Source organism: Malaclemys terrapin, chromosome 4 (assembly GCF_027887155.1).
Source record: "Malaclemys terrapin pileata isolate rMalTer1 chromosome 4, rMalTer1.hap1, whole genome shotgun sequence".
NCBI lineage: Eukaryota > Metazoa > Chordata > Testudines > Emydidae > Malaclemys > Malaclemys terrapin.
The window spans coordinates 130,522,404-130,539,572 of NC_071508.1; the positions used below are offsets into that span (position 1 = coordinate 130,522,404).

The 17,169-nt window shown below is 42.3% G+C and overlaps 1 protein-coding gene and 1 long non-coding RNA gene across 4 annotated transcripts in view; one reads left to right on the top strand and one right to left on the bottom strand.

Moving 5' to 3' along the window:
- Positions 1 to 1,514, bottom strand: part of LOC128837365 (uncharacterized) — a 165,347-nt gene extending 163,833 nt beyond the window's left edge. Inside the window, exon 1 of the long non-coding RNA XR_008444929.1 lies at positions 1,228 to 1,514. This is a non-coding gene — a long non-coding RNA (uncharacterized LOC128837365). The remainder of the gene's footprint in view (positions 1 to 1,227) is intronic.
- DLK1 (delta like non-canonical Notch ligand 1) lies at positions 1,027 to 16,698 on the top strand. Of its 3 annotated transcripts, XM_054028497.1 has the most exons (6): positions 1,027 to 1,106; positions 1,852 to 1,954; positions 3,222 to 3,285; positions 3,792 to 3,922; positions 9,876 to 10,017; positions 15,756 to 16,698. In XM_054028497.1, exons 1-6 carry the CDS (start codon positions 1,056 to 1,058, stop codon positions 16,498 to 16,500), a joined length of 1,236 nt encoding a protein of 411 aa, XP_053884472.1. In that variant the 5' UTR covers positions 1,027 to 1,055; the 3' UTR covers positions 16,501 to 16,698. The 3 variants fall into 3 exon arrangements, with proteins under 3 accessions (XP_053884472.1, XP_053884474.1, XP_053884473.1); XM_054028498.1 differs by lacking the exons at positions 1,027 to 1,106; positions 1,852 to 1,954 and adding an exon at positions 2,131 to 2,449; XM_054028499.1 differs by lacking the exons at positions 3,222 to 3,285; positions 3,792 to 3,922.
- Positions 16,699 to 17,169: the final 471 nt, after the last annotated feature.

Sequence of the window (17,169 nt, forward strand, 5' to 3'; positions counted from 1 at the left end):
ACTATTACTGGCAGCTCCGTGTACTTCACATAAATGTTGACAAATTAACAAATAAAGTCTCAGGGAAAGAAGCATTAAATCAACAAGTGAGGAAAAAGTGGGCTGCGGAATCCTAAAAGACACTAATTAAGGCATAAAGGACAGTAATTTCTTTAAAGGAGGACTGCAAGCAACAAAAATTAGCCAATCTGGCTCTAAGTCGGGTAGCTGAAATCACAGGCACTCCTGTGCTACAAATAGGAAAGTATAGGGAGGGACAATCGCAGAAAAATACACAATCAGTTGAAGGTGACCCTTCAAGGGGAAAGGAGGTTTGTCTTTTTATTTTATTTTTTGTTTGTGTTGTTCTTTATTGATGTATAATGAAGGACTGAAAAGTTTTTAACCTTAGAAATATCCTATATTAAATTTTGTCTTCCCTGTTTTTGTTGGAGCCTTCCTTGGAAGACTAGAAACCTAGAGTTGGAGCTTTCGCTGTCCTTACCTGAAGGGGTAGAGGTTATAGCTTCCCCAAAGAAAGCATTTAGCCAATTGTGTGGGGGCAGTTTGGATTAAATGCCTGGCAACAAACACCGTAGTTTAAACCAATCTAACTAAAACTACCTGCTACTAGAGTTGCCCCCATTTCATTTTCTTGTCCCTTGTAATGTCATGATCCTGCTAGTTCTTCAATCATCTACAGAGTTCACCAGCAAAAACAGGCCAGACAAAACCTGCTAGTTGTATTGGAAAAGTAAATAGAGGTTGGGAAAAAGTGGTTTCCTTCTCAACCTCTCCCCCATCTCCAGAATTATTGAAAGCTGCCTTTGAGCACAATAAATAAACAAGAAAGGGTGCGGAGGTATATTTTTTTCCTTTGCAGGGTCCCTTTCAATTTTGCAGGGGAAAGACAAAGTACTCTAGACAACAAGGCCAACATTTTCAAAAGCAACCAGGGATTCAGGGTGTCACAATGTTGCACCCCAAAATTGGCAGCCACTCTGGAAAAGGTGGATCTAACCGTCTGTAACGGTCCAGCCTGGGTGCCAAGAGGCCGCTAGTCAGTGGAGAAGGTGATGAGAGACTGGACGTTGCCTGACCGCAGTTTGGACAGTAAACGCACCCATGTAAGGAAAACCCACATACGCACTTTGAAATTCAGGGACGGGTGCCCCCCCCTCCCCCCGGGTCCGGATCTCGCTCAAGCGGTGCGTGGGGCTCTGGCAGGGCTGCCCGCTGATCACTCACCTCGCCTGCCCGGACACTAGCAGGAGGAGCCCGGCTTCAGCCAGCCGCCCTGGCCGGTCTGTGCAGTGAAGAGGGGAAGGGCGCAGGACAGGATCCCCGTTCTGCTCCGACCTCTGGCTCCCCAGGGCCGGGGCAGCCCCCGCTAGCTCCGCGGAGCGGCACAAGCCCCCTGGGGAAGAGCCACCCCCGAAACAAAGTTAATCCCTGGCGACCCCTTCCCTGCCCACGAGCAGATGCGATCCCCCCGGGAGAGGAGGCGGGGGAGGATGGAGGGAAGCAGGGGAAAGGGGGAGGCCTCTTCTTCCCCCCCCCCCCACTTCCCTCCCCCTTTCACGTAGAAGTTTAATTATAAGCCGGATCCTGACTGTGCCAGCGGATCCCCTGTGAGCCGCTGCCAAGGCTAGGAGGGAGCTTTCGCGCTGCAGCAAAGACGGGAGTCTCCGCGCCCGCTGCTGCAGAAGGGCGGTGTAGACACCCCCAGGTGCCAACACTTCCCGGGCCAGCGGAGCTCGCGGAGCAGACAGCCCGGAGCGTGCGGGCGGGGGGCGGATGCCAGATCCCCTCTCTGGGGCTGGTGGGGGAGCAGCCCGGCGCCCTGCCACGGGCATGTGCCTGTCGTTGTAGGTGGGGAGCGCGCCCCTGATATGCTGGGTGATGGATTTCCAGGCTGTCACCTTAATCTGCTGCTGCTGCTGCTGCTTTCCCCTCATCCTGCCCGTTACCCCAGGTAAGAGCGCGCCGGAGCCCCCGGCTGGCTGCTGCGGCTGGACGCAGCCTGGACAAGTTCGTGGCACTTTTGTCACTCGAGGAAAGTTCTGCAGGCTCTTGTTGGGGGGCGGGAGGGGGTGATTTGGTTTCCTTACACGTTCGGCTGCTGCTGCTCCCAGCTCCTGTCTGTGGGATCGGGAAGAGTTTGTTCAGCTTCTCTTCGGTTTCGTTTGAGAGAAGGAGAATCTGGTATGTGGATGTGCGTTCATATGTCCACGAGAGAGACTCCGGATCATATGCGCGCACACACACTACAAGCGAGAGAATATGGAAAGCGTTACTAGATCACACAAACACACCCGCCATATTCTAGGAAGCGTGTCCTCTGTGCTCAGCATCCCGGAAAGCGGCAATTGACCGATTAGACAACCATGCAGAAGACACAGTGTTTCCTCTTGTCATCGTGGTGGGCAGTTGATGGGATGAATGAAAAGAACTTGCAACCTTAACACAAGTAACGGTTTTAAAAACTTTCCAGAGGTCGTCTCGCTAATTTTTTTTTAATGCCACTGTTGAAGAACCTAGTTTTGCTTTACCCTACGCATGTTTTTCAGTTCAGGTTCCTTCCAAATGCTCATTTTCTCTCATTGATTTTAGAGAGACGCTTTTCTTCTCACTGAGTGTGAGCAGGGATTTGTCTTGCAGTTTAATTATTTCAAAAGTTAATGATTGCATGTGAGATTAAGATTATTTAACAGGTTAAAGTATTTACATTCAATTGTCTGCAAAGAAAATGTGACTTTTTCACGTTAACTTTTGCTATTCTCATACAATTTAATCAAAAGTAGTGTTTCTTCATAACACAGCCTTGTTGAATGGATTCAACATGTATACTATCAAATTTTTAGAATGCAAATTATTTCTGACTAAAGGTGCTTTTGTATAAATAAAAGTAAAATAGTATAATTAGAGTATCATGTGATGTGTGAAATGACCTGTATGTAATTTTCAATTTTATGTAAATTGATATTAATATTGCAAAATTTTTGCATATGCTAAAGTGGTTTAACTTGTACAATTCTGAGGAACTTCCATTCCAGTTGTCTAATAGGTGTATCAGCTGAATTGCTAGGAGATATGTTTATTTAAAATTACATTTTGTTTTCAGAATGAGAACAAATCTACATTTTATACATTTTTGGTTGGTTTTAAAGCATCTATAATCTATATAGAATGTGAGGATATGGTTCTTTTTAGTACTGACACTTTACAAATCTCTCTCCCAGATGTTGTTTGTAAACCTGGCTGCCACCCAGTGAATGGATTTTGTGAAATTCCTAGTGAATGCAGGTAAAGAGATCTACCAGCTGAGGTTATTAGTGAAGGGATTGATTGTTTCAATAATACATGATTTTTGTAAAAAAAAAAAAAAAAAAAAAAAAAAAAAGACAGAAATTAGAATGATTTGCCAGCTGAAAATGTGATTCTATAAGGAAAGAGCTCTCCATTAACAGACTGTAACTAGAATTGTATAACATTTTAAAGAAACCTGGATGCGTCTGAGAATTAGAGTATTTCTTTGAAAATATCCTAGGAGCACCTGTAGAAAGATACTTAAGAGGGCTAAGTTATTTTAGGTTTAAAATATTTGTTTTTCTTCCACCTAAAGTGAATCGATTTTCTTTAATTCTTTCCCCAGTATTTTATACTCATTGAAGGTCTTTTTTTTTTTCAAATGCATTACATGTAGCAGTGTTATCTTTGCAAATTCCGTTTTTTGTGCATTTAAAAGGAGAACTGCCTGGTAATTATTAAAAAAAAAACCACCTCTGTATCCTGTCTTGTATCTATTTCAGGTGTCAACCTGGGTGGCAAGGAGCGCTCTGTAATCAGTGTGTTCCTTTTCCTGGTTGTGTGCATGGCAGCTGTGCCAAACCATGGCAATGTGTCTGTGAAGAAGGATGGGTTGGCAGCCTTTGCGACATAGGTTTGCAAACACTTTCCTTTAATAGAGCAACATAGTTTCCCAGAGATTAAATTAAGTGATTACAGCTCCATCTGGTGTTAAAAATATGCAAAAGCTTTTCCCTAGATGTTTTCTTTCTAAAATGAATATTTGACCCAAAACACGATGAGACATGAATTTTTTGGGCGGGGGGGGGAGGAGGAAAGAGAAAAAAAGCCCTATGCAGTCACATTTTAGGTGAAAACATACAATATCTTGTATAATATAGTTCTGGGTATTGTTAGAATTATGCATAAAACCCTAATTCCATTTTTAACTATGATTGTCACATGCAGATGATAAATAACAAATTCTACACTGGTTCCGTAAATGTAAGAAGTCCCCATGGGTGTGTTCAATCAGTTGAAATAATTCATTATCCAACATTGTGTACATATGATAGTAGAAGTTGAAATAAATACATGAGCTTGGTGCTTGACCAAATATGTCCTAGCAAAGGATTTGAATGGAACTATTTGAAAGTATAACACTTAATTCTTCCCTCATTCAAACCAATGTAGATCAAAAGAAATTCCAGTGATTCAGTGGAGTTACATTGATGTTAAACCAGTGGAAAAGGAGAACTGGGGTCATATTTTTTGCCAGTCTTCTGGGTTTCATCATTTTCTAGTTTATCAAAAGTTAGTTTGTTGCTGTGTTCTGTAACTTGATGTTCAAGAAATCATTCTTATTCATTAAGCAATTTTCATTGAGTAACATTTTCAAAGTCTGTGACTTAGAGCCTAAATCCCATCATCTTTCAATTAAACTTGGGCTCTTATGGGCCAGATTTTCAAAGGTATTTAGACACCAAAGATGCAGATAGGTACCTAGAGTGATTTCAGAAACACTTAAGTAGGTTAGATACTCTTTGTTTTTAAATCCCACTAGGCACCTATCTGCATCTTTAGGAACCTAAATACCATTGAAAATCTGTCACTTTTGAAAATGGAACTTAGTCACTTGAAACCAGTGGGTGTTAGAAACTTGATCTGGTTTGGCACGTCTGAAAATAACACTAGTTTCCGATCTAGATCTCTAGGCACCTAAATACTTTGAAAATCTGGTTCTAAGTCACTAAGTCACTTTTGAAAATAACTTGGGTGGATTTGAAAATATTACCCATTATTTCTATATTTAGTAATACCCAGCGTGCTCTACAGACATCCAAAAATTATTTCACTGAGCACTAGGAGTCAGTTTTTGCCAACTTGAATCTGGGGCCAGCTAAGGACATGTCAAGAATAATCAGAGTGATAGAATTAGCCGTTTGTCTGATGTCTGGATATATCAGGTATATTGAAAATCATGCCAGTCCAATGGATTTAGCTAGTCTGGACATGTTCTCTCATTCATATTGGGTCAGCAGAGAGAAGCTTCCTCCCTGTTATTGGATGGCCTTTACCCGTGATTGTCATGATCCAATAAAACAATGTAACTTGAAATGGAGCAACTACTCAGCCATTGGATTGGACCCTCCTCTGTTAGGAAGATGGTGTCAGTTGCCTGGTTGTATAAAGTTGTGATGGATTGCTATAACTCATTAGCACATACCACTAATACAGATTTGATCAGGTTAGGAAGAAAGAGGAAATTCCACAGGACAAATAGGAGGCTCCTGCCCAACTTGGGATGGTAGCATGTATGAATAACTGACTTTCACATGGAAACACTAAATCCAATCCAGTAAATCAGTATAAAATACTAGACTCCTACCTATAAAGGAATCCTCCTTAACACTTTATCTTTGCATGTGAGAAGTGGAGACAACCAGTGTTACATTTTCACAAGCAAATGGACCTAAACTGGCATTTTTAGCTCCTGCAGGCAGTCTATATCTATGAGTGTACACCAGGTCAAAACATACATTTACTATGTTGCTCTAAAGAATCAAGAAAGTTAATAAGTAATGCACCTTTTTTATGGGAAGTTGTTGCACCTCCTCAATGTCCTCCATTTTCACAACTTTTAAAGACTGTATACGTTTGCCACGGCATTTCTGTATGCAGCCACTGCTTTGGCATTGTCAAGGGAGAGTGAATGCCAGCTAGAAAGGATGCAAAACTGACTGTGGGAAAGCTGAGGAGGTCTGTAGTTAGTTTGATAGATGTATACTGTTAAAATGTGAGCATATTCTGAGCAGCTACTTTGCTCATTAAACAAGGAGGAAACTGGAGGTGATTTTGAACTGCATTGGTATATTTTGCTCAAATTTCATTGTGCATCACATAAATTTCCAGTTTGTATAGTTTTAGAACATGCATCTGTATAGTTGTTCTAAATCTTCTCCTTGCATAGCCTCTGTTTTTAATAGAGTTGGGCCTGCTCCAGGGTTCAGATCCAGGTTGAACTTCCCCACAGTTTGGAGGTATTCAGATTTGGGGGTTGATCCAGCCTGTTATGAGGAAATGGGCCAGTGGTGGTGGCATTGTTTATTGTTGGTAAGCGACTCCAGCCCACGCCTGAGTGTCTACATACCAATTTGTAAGCTCCCAGGGCCCAAGCCTCATGAGCCTGAGTCAGCTGACCTGGGCAAGTCGCATTTTTTTTATCCCCATGTAGACATACCCTCAGTCAGGGCCGGCTCCAGGGTTTTTGCCCCCCCCCCCCCCCCCCCAAGCAGCCACCCCCACCTCTTGCAAAACAAAAAACAAACAAACAAATAAAAAAGTCGCAATCGCGATCTGCAGCACTCCGAGCGGGAGTGAGGGACCCACTGCCAGCCGAATTGCCGCCGAAGAGCCGGACATGCCGCCCCTCTCTGGTGTGGCCGCCCCAAGCACCTGCTTGGTAAGCTGGTGCCTGGAGCCGGCCCTGCCCTCAGTCATTTAATCACATGCTTGAAGTTGAGTATATGCTTGACACTTTACCGGATCAAGGCCAGAGGGTAGAGCACTTTGCAGGATCCAACCCCATATTTAAAACCTGTACACATGTGTCAGGGTGTAACTAGGTTGGCCACCTCTCATGCACCCCCTCATGGCCTAGGGTCAGGCTACAGGCAGACTACCTCAGTTTCCCCACTTGGACTGTTCAAATAAAATTTCCCTTCAAGCTTTTTCATGGTCAAAATATAAAATAAAATGCTAATAAAACTCAAAATCCCCAAACAAGGTCCATTCCTAAATCCACACAAACATAAGGTTTCTTTTCCTTCTCCCAGGCCTTCCTGCCTGGGGCAACTCTCCTGGCCTCTGGGTCTTCACTGCAGGAGCCTCTCCTCACTTTCTCCAAACTCCGCCACAGTTTCCTAGGCTTCCTCCCCCTTTATTGCACCCTCCTGCTCCTTTTACCCCAAAATCACTTGAGTCAGGTGAGACTCATGCTATAATTAGGGTTGGCTTAGCCCCAGCCTGTGGTGAAAGCCACCCTGTTAAAGAGGGTTTCTCTTTCTTGAGCTAGTTTTGTGACATGCCACAGTGGGTGTATGTACCACACAGAATCACTTTCAAAACAAAGGAGAAAAACAGTGTGGCTTGTTTGTTTCTATGGAAACCAGGGCAAAAGCCCACAAAATTAGTGCCATTATAGTAACTATGGCATTCAGAATATGTGGCAGGTACCCTAATGACAGCTCATTTGGAACATAGGAGTCCCCACAGCAGATCAAAGCAATGGTCCATCTAATGGTCTCTGATACTGAGCGGTGCCAGATGTTTAAGAGGAAGGTGCAAGAAACCCTCCAGTGAACTGCTACTGGGGAAGTTTCTTCCTAATTGAAACAATTAGTGATTGCTGAAGCATGAGGGTTTAACTCTTTGTGCTATTTTAATTCTATGTAAAACAACTGTAGATATTCTTATCCATGTAAATGTCTAATCCTTTTCTGAATTCTCTTAAGCTCTGGGCCTCAGTTATCTTTTGTGGTAAGAAATTCCACAGCTCATCAGTCATTTGAGAGAAGAGTGGGGGGAAATTCAAGAATAATGTTTTTTTTAAAGTAGTGAATTTATTCCTATAGGCTCAAGGATTGTGTGTCACTTTCCTAGCTAGTGAGCTGTTATATGTCTTATTTTCTTTCCTTTCTTATTTTCTTCTTATACATTTCTTATTTAATGTTATTGAATGTGTGTCTATTTGAGGATATCTCCTTTCTCACATATCAGGGTTGTGTTTGGTTAGCTGCCCTTAAAGCTTGCCAAAATGGGCACACAACACTGCTGCAAAACGCAGCCGAGGCTATTTTGGTCCTTGTGGAAACCACTGTTTACACACAAAAGTTCACATAAAGCGGTAGTGCGGCAATCAGGACAGACTATGATAGTGGATAATAGGCCCCTATACAGGGGGAAGAGCATTTTACTATTGTAACTGGACAAAGTTTATAGTTATAGTTAATATTTTACATTGCCTCATGATATTCCTCTAGGTTCATATTATCCTGTGGGTTTAGGTGGGAAGTAGAATTTAATACTCATGACATCCTTATTTATCACTTTAGAAAAAAAGTATACGCACTGTGCTGTCACTCAAAACGCATGCATGAGCTTGCAAAAATTCACAGCAAGTTGCAAGACCTCACAGCAGCTGCCATGCTATCTTGGTTCAAACCTATATTTATTTATTTATTTCCTTTTAAATCTTCAATAGTTGCTCTGGAGGAGACTCAGTCTAAGAGGGTAATTGTGAAAGATTAGGTGCGTGACTTACAAGGCAAAAATATAATAGGGTCCACTCTTCTGGCACCTGATGTAAGAGGTAAATGCCAACCAGCAAAGACTACACCACAGAGAGAGGGACAAGTTGAGGTTCAAAGGTGTTTTGTAGAGCTGGGCTGGAACCAGTTTTCCCATCCCACAAAAATGTTCCCATTCTGCACCGGGATGAAACTGAGACCTTTCAAAGTTTTTCATGTAAACAAGAAGCCTCCCACAGTAGCCAATAGCCCAATCGTTAGAGTATCTACCTGCAATTTGAAGGATGCAAGTTCAAGTCCTTGCATCACCCACATCCTAGGTGAGCCACCGATCTCTACAGTCACTCTCGCTCTGGCCCATTGAATATTTAATTAGGTATACAAAGTTGTATAGGGCCAACAGGAGAGATTGAGACAGACACCATGATGCCAGAATAGCAAAGAACCTGGTGCTTAAGGATGTGGAAGACCCAGGCTCAAGTCCCTGCTCAACATCAGACAGAACAAGGACTTGAATCTGGGTTCTCCACATCACAGATGAGTGCCATAACCATTGATGTTACTTATTGTGGGGTCGAGGTATCTCTCTCTCTCTCTCTCTCTCTCTCTCTCTTTTTCTGGTTTTACCCAGAATTTCCAATCAGGACCCAAGTAACCTTTCCAATGAATTTTCATTGAAACCAGCCCACTCCTAAGAAAAGTTTCAGTTTCAACTAAATTGGCATTTGCTGACACCCTCTCTGCCCAAGAAAATCTAGATTCTTAAACAGCTCCTGTGTTTTGTTACTACAAATATCAGTTATCTCTTTTAAAATGTAAAATGCTTATTATAGGACTTCAAACATCAGGCAATCTGGAGAAATTTGTAAATATACCATTTTTAGATTGCCCATTGCTTTATCTGACTTACATGCATGAAGTAGTTGGGAATGTGAGGTGGTGTTTATAGTAATGAGTAGCTCTCCCCCCACCACTAACTTTTTATTGTTAATATTACTTATTCATAAAGCGAAACAATCCAAGTGTATTTCACAAAGTGAGAGCTAATGGGTGGGGAACAAGTTGACAGTGCCTATGAAGTAACTGAACAATCTGCCGTCCATTAGAGAGAAGAATAAATCAAAATATATGCAATACAGGATGAAGGACCTTTAAAAATGCACTTAGTCTTTTTGCATTGTTTACTATTTAATGGCTCTTATATGATAAAGTAGGCCCTGATTTCTCACATGCTAAATATTTAACATTACGACTAATGGTGTTTTGATGTAACAAAACTGTCTGTTTTTGTTGACACAGATATTCACCCATGTTCTTCAAAACCCTGCACCAATAACTCAACATGCATAGAGAGTGGAGATGGAGGATATATTTGTTTGTGTGCCAAGGGATTTACAGGAAAAAACTGCCATCTGAAAAAAGGACCCTGCATTATTAATGGGTAAATATTGATTTCTGATATAAATATACAGTCCTGCTAAATTTTTCTCTGGTTTTCTTTCTTAAATCATAAAATGTTTGCTATGTAGCACATAACTTTTCAGCCTATATGGTAGTTTAGTTTCTAGCCTCAAATCTACTAATTCTGATCTATTCCTATTATATAAATATGGTCAAATTTTTAGCATGAGTTTGTGTGCATAATTTCAACCTCAAATTAGCCAACCAGCAACCTCCCTCAGCACAAAATAACCCTGCCTGCAACACCACGGTATTTGAACTCCCACAAAACTCTACACCCAGTGTAGTGGTTAAATGAAAGGAGACATTCTCATTAAATCAGCAGAGGAAGAGAAGGGGTGGGGGGGCGCACTGCTTCCTCAGGCCACGGAGAGGACAGGGAGTTTCTCTCTTCTAGTCACCCACATTCCTCCTAGCCCCTGCCTCTATGCTCAGCTAAACCCACCAAACCTCAGGCTTCCCGAAATGCCTGTCCAAATTGATGAGTTTGGCAGCATGCTGTAAGGGTATGTCGACACTGCAGCTGGGCGTGTGCTTCCCAGCTTGAGTAGACGGATATGTGCTAGTTTTGCTTGAACTAATGTGCTAAAAATAGTAGTGTTGCTGGGGATAGCACAGGCAGCAGCTCGGCTAGCTGCCTGAGTACAAACCCACCTGGTCTCCCTGGGTATGAACTCAGGTGGCTAGCCTGAGATACTGCCTGTGCTACTCCTGGCTACATGGTTATTTTTAGCACATTCACTCAAGCAGACCTAGCATGTGTCCATCCACTCAAGCTGGGATGCACACTCACAGCTGCAGTGTTGAAAGACCTAAAAGTCAACAAATTGGATTAGTGGGATGGGACTGGAGGGAGGAGAGGGTTGTATTTGACAGTGAAGGGCTCTTGTGCAGAACAGCCTTCCTGCAGCTCCTTCTCATCTGTACAAAGGCATCCCCAGCTCAAGCACCTCCATTAACCGCTGTTATGGCAGTGTCCCAGGTAGCTGGCATCCAAGTGGCCATTTATTTATTCACATTTGTAAAATTGCCTTTCTGATATTTATTGGTCCTGATCCAAAGCCCAACAAAATCCAGGGAAAGAATTCCATTGACTTAAATGAATTCCCTTTCTGAAGTACTTAACTAACTGGCTGTTTGGAAGATTTTCTCATGCAGTCACAGTAAGCATGTGTAAGACTGGCCAGTCATGTGTCTAATTAGTCATTTGTATGCTCATTTGCCATAACTGAATATGCAGTCACAATATCTGCATGGACAAGTTAGGCAGAAAAATGCATGTGCATATGTCTGACAACATGGCCCATCAAGTAGACAACTGGCGTGTGTTTACATGCAAGATACTAACTATTCCTTAGACCTGTATTGTAAGGTAAATCATCTATAATGTACAAATTAAAGGAAATTAGTACCAGTAAATAAAATCAATTAAGAATGTAATGTCTGAAATATGGATACCTGTTTTAATTAAGCATGTAACAAAAGATTTGGACAGATAAACATTAAGAGGCTGAAACAGCAACAAGGGATTAGAAGGAATATAATTTAGTTAAATTCAAGCTTTTACTCATTGATGAAGGCTGGCAGTATTCTGATACAATAAACTCTACATGCAGTATTGTATTAACAGTTGAACTCAAATTACTATGGGGAACATAGACTTTAAGGAATGAACCTATTCATTAAGGAACCTATTGTCTGTGAGTTTTGTCTTATTGTGGCTTTTTGGCTGCACATTTTGTCCATGACTTGGCTGTCACTAGGTTTTAATGAAATAGCTGGGAACAGAACTGTCTGAAAAATGATGAAAAAATTGTGAATAATTTTTTAATGAAATTTGAAAAAATACAGCCAGCTCTAGTTGAGGAGCTGTCCTTAGGAGGAATCTATTCTGTTCTGTCAAGGGTCTTCTCACATTCTCCTAATATCTGAGGACCTTTAATCCTCGTGCATTTTATTATGGAGGCCTGCAATGTTCTGTGGCCTGCAATGTGCAGGAGGCCAAAGTAGATGATAATGATGGTCCCTTCTGACATTAAAGTCTATAAGTCTATGACTTTGTTCCAAACCTGTGCTCTGGTATGTCAGTGGAAGATTTTTGCCGTTGACTTCAGTGGGGCCAGGTTGGGTATTTTGTGTATGTGTGAGTATTTTACCTTCATTGGTTGGTTGCTGTTTACAGTGTAAGGATGGCTGATGTGCAGTGCTCGGTAAGGGAATTGGTGGCATAACAAAGGCCTAACAGAAATCTTCCTTTAACTCAGACAGTAGAGGTTTGGCTTTTAGGAATTGGAGGGACACAATTCCAATCACTGCTCTGCAGATATGTGTTTTGTTATGGAGGGGCGATAGTCTGTCTCCTGTTTATGTGTTTTGTAAGCACCTAGTACAGTGGGGCTCTGATCTGATTGGAGTCTCTGGGTGCCACTGTAATATGTTGAAACTGTCACGGTACAGGGCTAGTTGCACCTTTGACCCCTTCTCTGTTCTGAGTGTACTCCCGCAGCTGTTAGGCCTCATGCCCTTACCTTTTTCTGGGGTGAAACCAGAAACTGGCAGGTACTGTGCTATATGCCTTCAGGAATATGGAATGATTGAATCCTGTCAAGGTTAATGTCCTTTCAGTGTATGAAACCTAAATGTGTTTTCTAATCTTGGATGTTAAAAGTTTTGCTGCTTGTACAAGAGTTTGCCGGGGCCCGACCCTCTCTGGGGCGCCGGGGAGCCACACCGGTGAGCTTGGGAAATTCGTCCGGCTGTGGGGTCTCCCTCGGCAGCTCTTGCTGTAACGGGAAGAACACGGTAAGCCCAGCCCGCTCAGGGCGGGCAATAATGCTACGTCAGGAGCTCAGGCCCTCAGTCAGGGCTGAGCAACAAGAGTAGGCCCAAAGCCTCAAAAGGCCTGGGAGAGGGGGAGACTGCCACCCACGGGTTGGATGGCAGGGGGGACGCAGGCCCTCCCACTCCACTGCGTCCCAGCCTGGGGCCCTAGCAGCGGCAGAAGACCCGCTGCTGTCAGTGGGGATCCTGGCCACAAAAACGCTGACATAGGCTCTGGCAGTGCTGCAGCCAGATGGGGGTCGGCTGCCCCTGGGCTACTTCCACACTCCCCCTCGGGGCCTACCTGGGTCCTGGTTTCGGCCTCAGGGGGATCCAGGACCATGGGTTCGTCAGGGCAGGGATTGATCGGCAGGTCTGGCAGCTCCTCTGGATAGCGGGCAGGGCAGGTCCGGCGGCTCCTCCGGATAGCAGGCGCAGGGCAGGCCCGGCCAGTCCTGGCGACTGCCTTGGGCCGCGGGGTCTTCCCAGTCACGAGCTAGGCTGGAGACGTCTGGTCTCTCCGGCGGCTGGGGCCTGACTGAGCTGTGAGGGCGAGCTGTTACACACCCGGGTCGCCGCCTGACCCTCTGAGGAGTGGGCTCAGAGCTCCCTAGCTCCTCCCACTCCCGATGGGCTCTTCCCCCTCCGGGGCGGCGGGGAGCCACACCGCCTCACTACACTGCTGCATGTAAAATTATCATGAAAGTGAGATGGAAATTCATTTGCAATCTCTTGCACGAGATTCCTGTACTGCCACAGTGTAAGTAATGGACCGAATTATGCTGTAAATAACAACCCCATTGATTTTGCAAAATGTGGCCCACTGTCTCTTGGCAGCTCTCTCTGGAATACTAATATAGTCCAAATTAGGAAAGAGATGTATCTGTAATAAATGTAGTGGGTTCTGTTCAATGAGTAAGTCAGTGACACATCAAATACTAAGCTCAAACTAGTTTATTAAGTCAGATTTCTCTAACTACAAATAGAACAGCACGTAACAGAAAGGTGGTACTCACCGACCAGTTGGGAGGTGAGGGGGTCAGTCTGCATCTCACCCTGTCCCAGAATGATTTAAAATTCTATAGGTTTTTATAGACTTATTATCAAATGAATTATGCCCTAAAACAACTCTTAACCAATCATTTCACTGTGTTCTTTGTGGTTTGGAACGTTTTAATAAATTGGCCAATCATATGTTAACGTCATATTGTGGTTATACACAAGGTGAATAATGTTCTTCTTAAATGCTTCCATCCTACATGCTCTTTCTTGTGGTTTTGGTTACAACTTCATAACTTGTTGTTCACACAGCATAGCCAACTACAAGGCACAAAACAACCTTAAGCAGTTGTAAAAATAGGTCATACTCTTAAGCTTATTTCCACTCTATAAGCAATTTAATTTATAGCTGTTAGTAATATCTATTGTTTCTCTGACATAACTTGTGTAAGGCCTCATGGTACTCTTGCCTACATACTAACAATCTCTTACCATAGCCAGGAGGGATGCTTGGAGCTTGTAGGCCTCTGTGCTAACATTTCTAAGTTAACTTATTTAGCTTTAAATGGTTTGTGATAATGTGTTCATATTTAAATTCTGATGGGATATTCAGGGTTACATTAGGGATCAGCACATAAAAATACTTCTGGAAGAAAAATTCCCGAAACAAGTCATTGTGAATGTTTTCAGTGTTGACTATATTGATGCAGTCTGAGGAGCTGATAGCTCTCTGCTTTTGCATAACTTCTCCATTACTTTCCCTTATCTGGCTGCCACCCTAGCTCTCTGAGTCCTCTGAGATTGCTCTTAGTACAATCTTCTTTTAATAGATTTTGAGTTAATTTAGTACCAATGAAATATGCTGAATTCATATTCCTGGAGGATGAAGTCCTCTTCCCTTCCACAGAAAGGGTGTAGCAAAACAATCAGTGTCTCCTAGCCCTGATGTGAATGAACCACTTCTAGAACTGAGAGCATTCTCCAGTTTCCATGTCCTTAGCTTTTCTGTGAAGACTATCAAGGAGGATGCTGACTGGGTTGGCTTTTGCACTGTGAACACTTATCTAGTAGGAATTGGAATAAGGTAATTTCACACAGGCAACCAAGCAGCCATGAGATGGTACCAACTTTTGAACACTACTGACCTGGGTCCATTCAAATTTGGGACTTAGATGTGAAAAGTTTGGTATCCTTGTTACTAGTCTCCTGAGCAACTGCCTCCCCAATCCCTTTGAAATAACAGTTTTGATTGTATATGATTTCTTTTGACAAAATTATTCTCACTCTTGTATTTATTCAAATAACAATGGAAATGTTTGAATTGTTTTCAGTGCTTTGAGGTTTCAAAGTGCCCTGAATTCTTCCAGGCTCTTGAATGTACAGGGTATGACTATGCTATAGAAGTAAAATAAAAATAAACGTCTCCACATCAGCTTATGCTTGTTGATATTTTATACTGAATATATAATACCTAGATTGTGTTTGAACTAATTGCTGAGGAAAAACAAAGCCATGCTGGCAGTATCTTTGCTCACTCTGGTCTGAATATCTACTCAACCATTCCTCAGATCTCTAGATCTAACCAGACAGACACACTGGGCAGCTTAATTTCAAAAACAGTTATAAATCTCTTCAGAGAAGATTTGTACATTAGGATGTGCAGAAGAGATTATAATCAATGTTGGAATATTAGAGGGACAGTGTATATTGATAAACATGTTGGACAAAATTCATGCTTGATGCAACTCCATGGACGTCAATGACATTCCACCAAGAATTGACATGGCTCATTATCTAGTAAAGAAAATTACTCCTTTTTAATTATCTGAAATGTTGCATATCTGCTTATTTCACTTACATTTTCTTTAAACTCCCATCTGTTTTTGTCTTGTGTTCCAGCTCTCCCTGTCAGAATGGGGGAACATGTGTTGATGACAATGGATTTGCACCTCATGCCTCCTGTTTGTGCCTTCCAAGTTTTGCTGGCAATTTTTGCGAAATAGATGTAGATGACTGTGAACCCAACCCATGTGAAAATGGAGGAACGTGCACAGATATTGGTGGAGGCTTCAACTGTCATTGCCCTATTGGCTATATGGGCAAATCCTGCAGCAGCCATGTCATATTCTGTGCTAGCAGCCCATGTGAGAATGGAGGAACGTGTCATGAGCATCCTGAAGGAGGATTTGAATGCGTTTGTAAGCCGGAATTTGTTGGTGTAACCTGCACATATCTTAACAGAAACACAAGTCTCCATGGTGTGAATACAGAGGCCAAACACGGGCAGAGTTATAATCTACCACCAAATGCTCATCCGAAGTCAGTACCTCACCAAGAACATAAAATCTTGAAGATAACAATGAAAGAAACAATCCAAAACACAGACCCCTTGCTTAATAAAAGTCAGGTGATATGTTTCATTGTGCTAGGCTTGCTTACATGTCTTGTTGTGTTGGGTACAACTGCGATTGTATTTTTTTCCAAATGTGAAATGTGGCTTGCTAATGCCAAATATAGCCATCTCCTACGCAAGAAAAAGAATTGCTTTCTTCAATCTAACAATGGGGAAAACCTTTCCGTTAACATAATTTTCCCAGAGAAGATCAAACTCACTAACTACACCAAGAACTACACCGCCATCTAGACTCCTTGAAAGTCTTGCAGCAACTTCTAGAGTTTTGTAACAATATGTAAAGTTTATTGAACTTATTACCTGTGCCTGGCTTTGATGTGTGTGCATACGTTTGCTGTAATTTGTGCTGGGAAGTACAGAATAAATATGTTGTATCTGTGTTGCCAAGTGAATTTCTCATTCCCAAAATAAAACTTTAACATAATCAGATTACAGAGCAAGGAATGTTCATTTGACATTTTTTTTTAAATGCAGCTATATTTTGTAAAATAAAAGAAATTTGCCAGAAGGGTAGTTTTCGGCTTTATTGGATTGTGTAAGCTTGTTTGGCAAATATGGTACTCGTAAATTACTTGCCAATGCTTATTTTTTAATAAACAGTAATTAAGGGCTATACAGGATTATTTACTAGTTTTGTGAATTCTAGCATGCTATGGTAAATGTGCCACAGGCATTAATATGTAGTACTTCGTCTCACTGTGAGTCTTTAGAAACTGATCACAATCTAAACCATTATTTTGAAACTTTCATCTATTATACAAATGGTGCCAGTGTATTAAATAAATAGAGGAGGGGGGGAACCCTCAAATTGTTATGTGACGACGAGAATTTTGCTTTTGTGCTTAAGACCAGTATTTAACCATTCATGGACAGACAACCTTTACACAGTGCTTTGTCCTC

Bases quoted from the DNA above. Each gene is read 5' to 3' on its own strand.
- DLK1 (XM_054028497.1), top strand. From the start codon at position 1,056: ATGAGAGACTGGACGTTGCCTGACCGCAGTTTGGACAGTAAACGCACC. The intron at 3,286-3,791 runs GTAAAGAGATCT...TATCTATTTCAG, and splicing joins GAAATTCCTAGTGAATGCAG to GTGTCAACCTGGGTGGCAAG. The intron at 10,018-15,755 runs GTAAATATTGAT...CTTGTGTTCCAG, and splicing joins GGACCCTGCATTATTAATGG to CTCTCCCTGTCAGAATGGGG.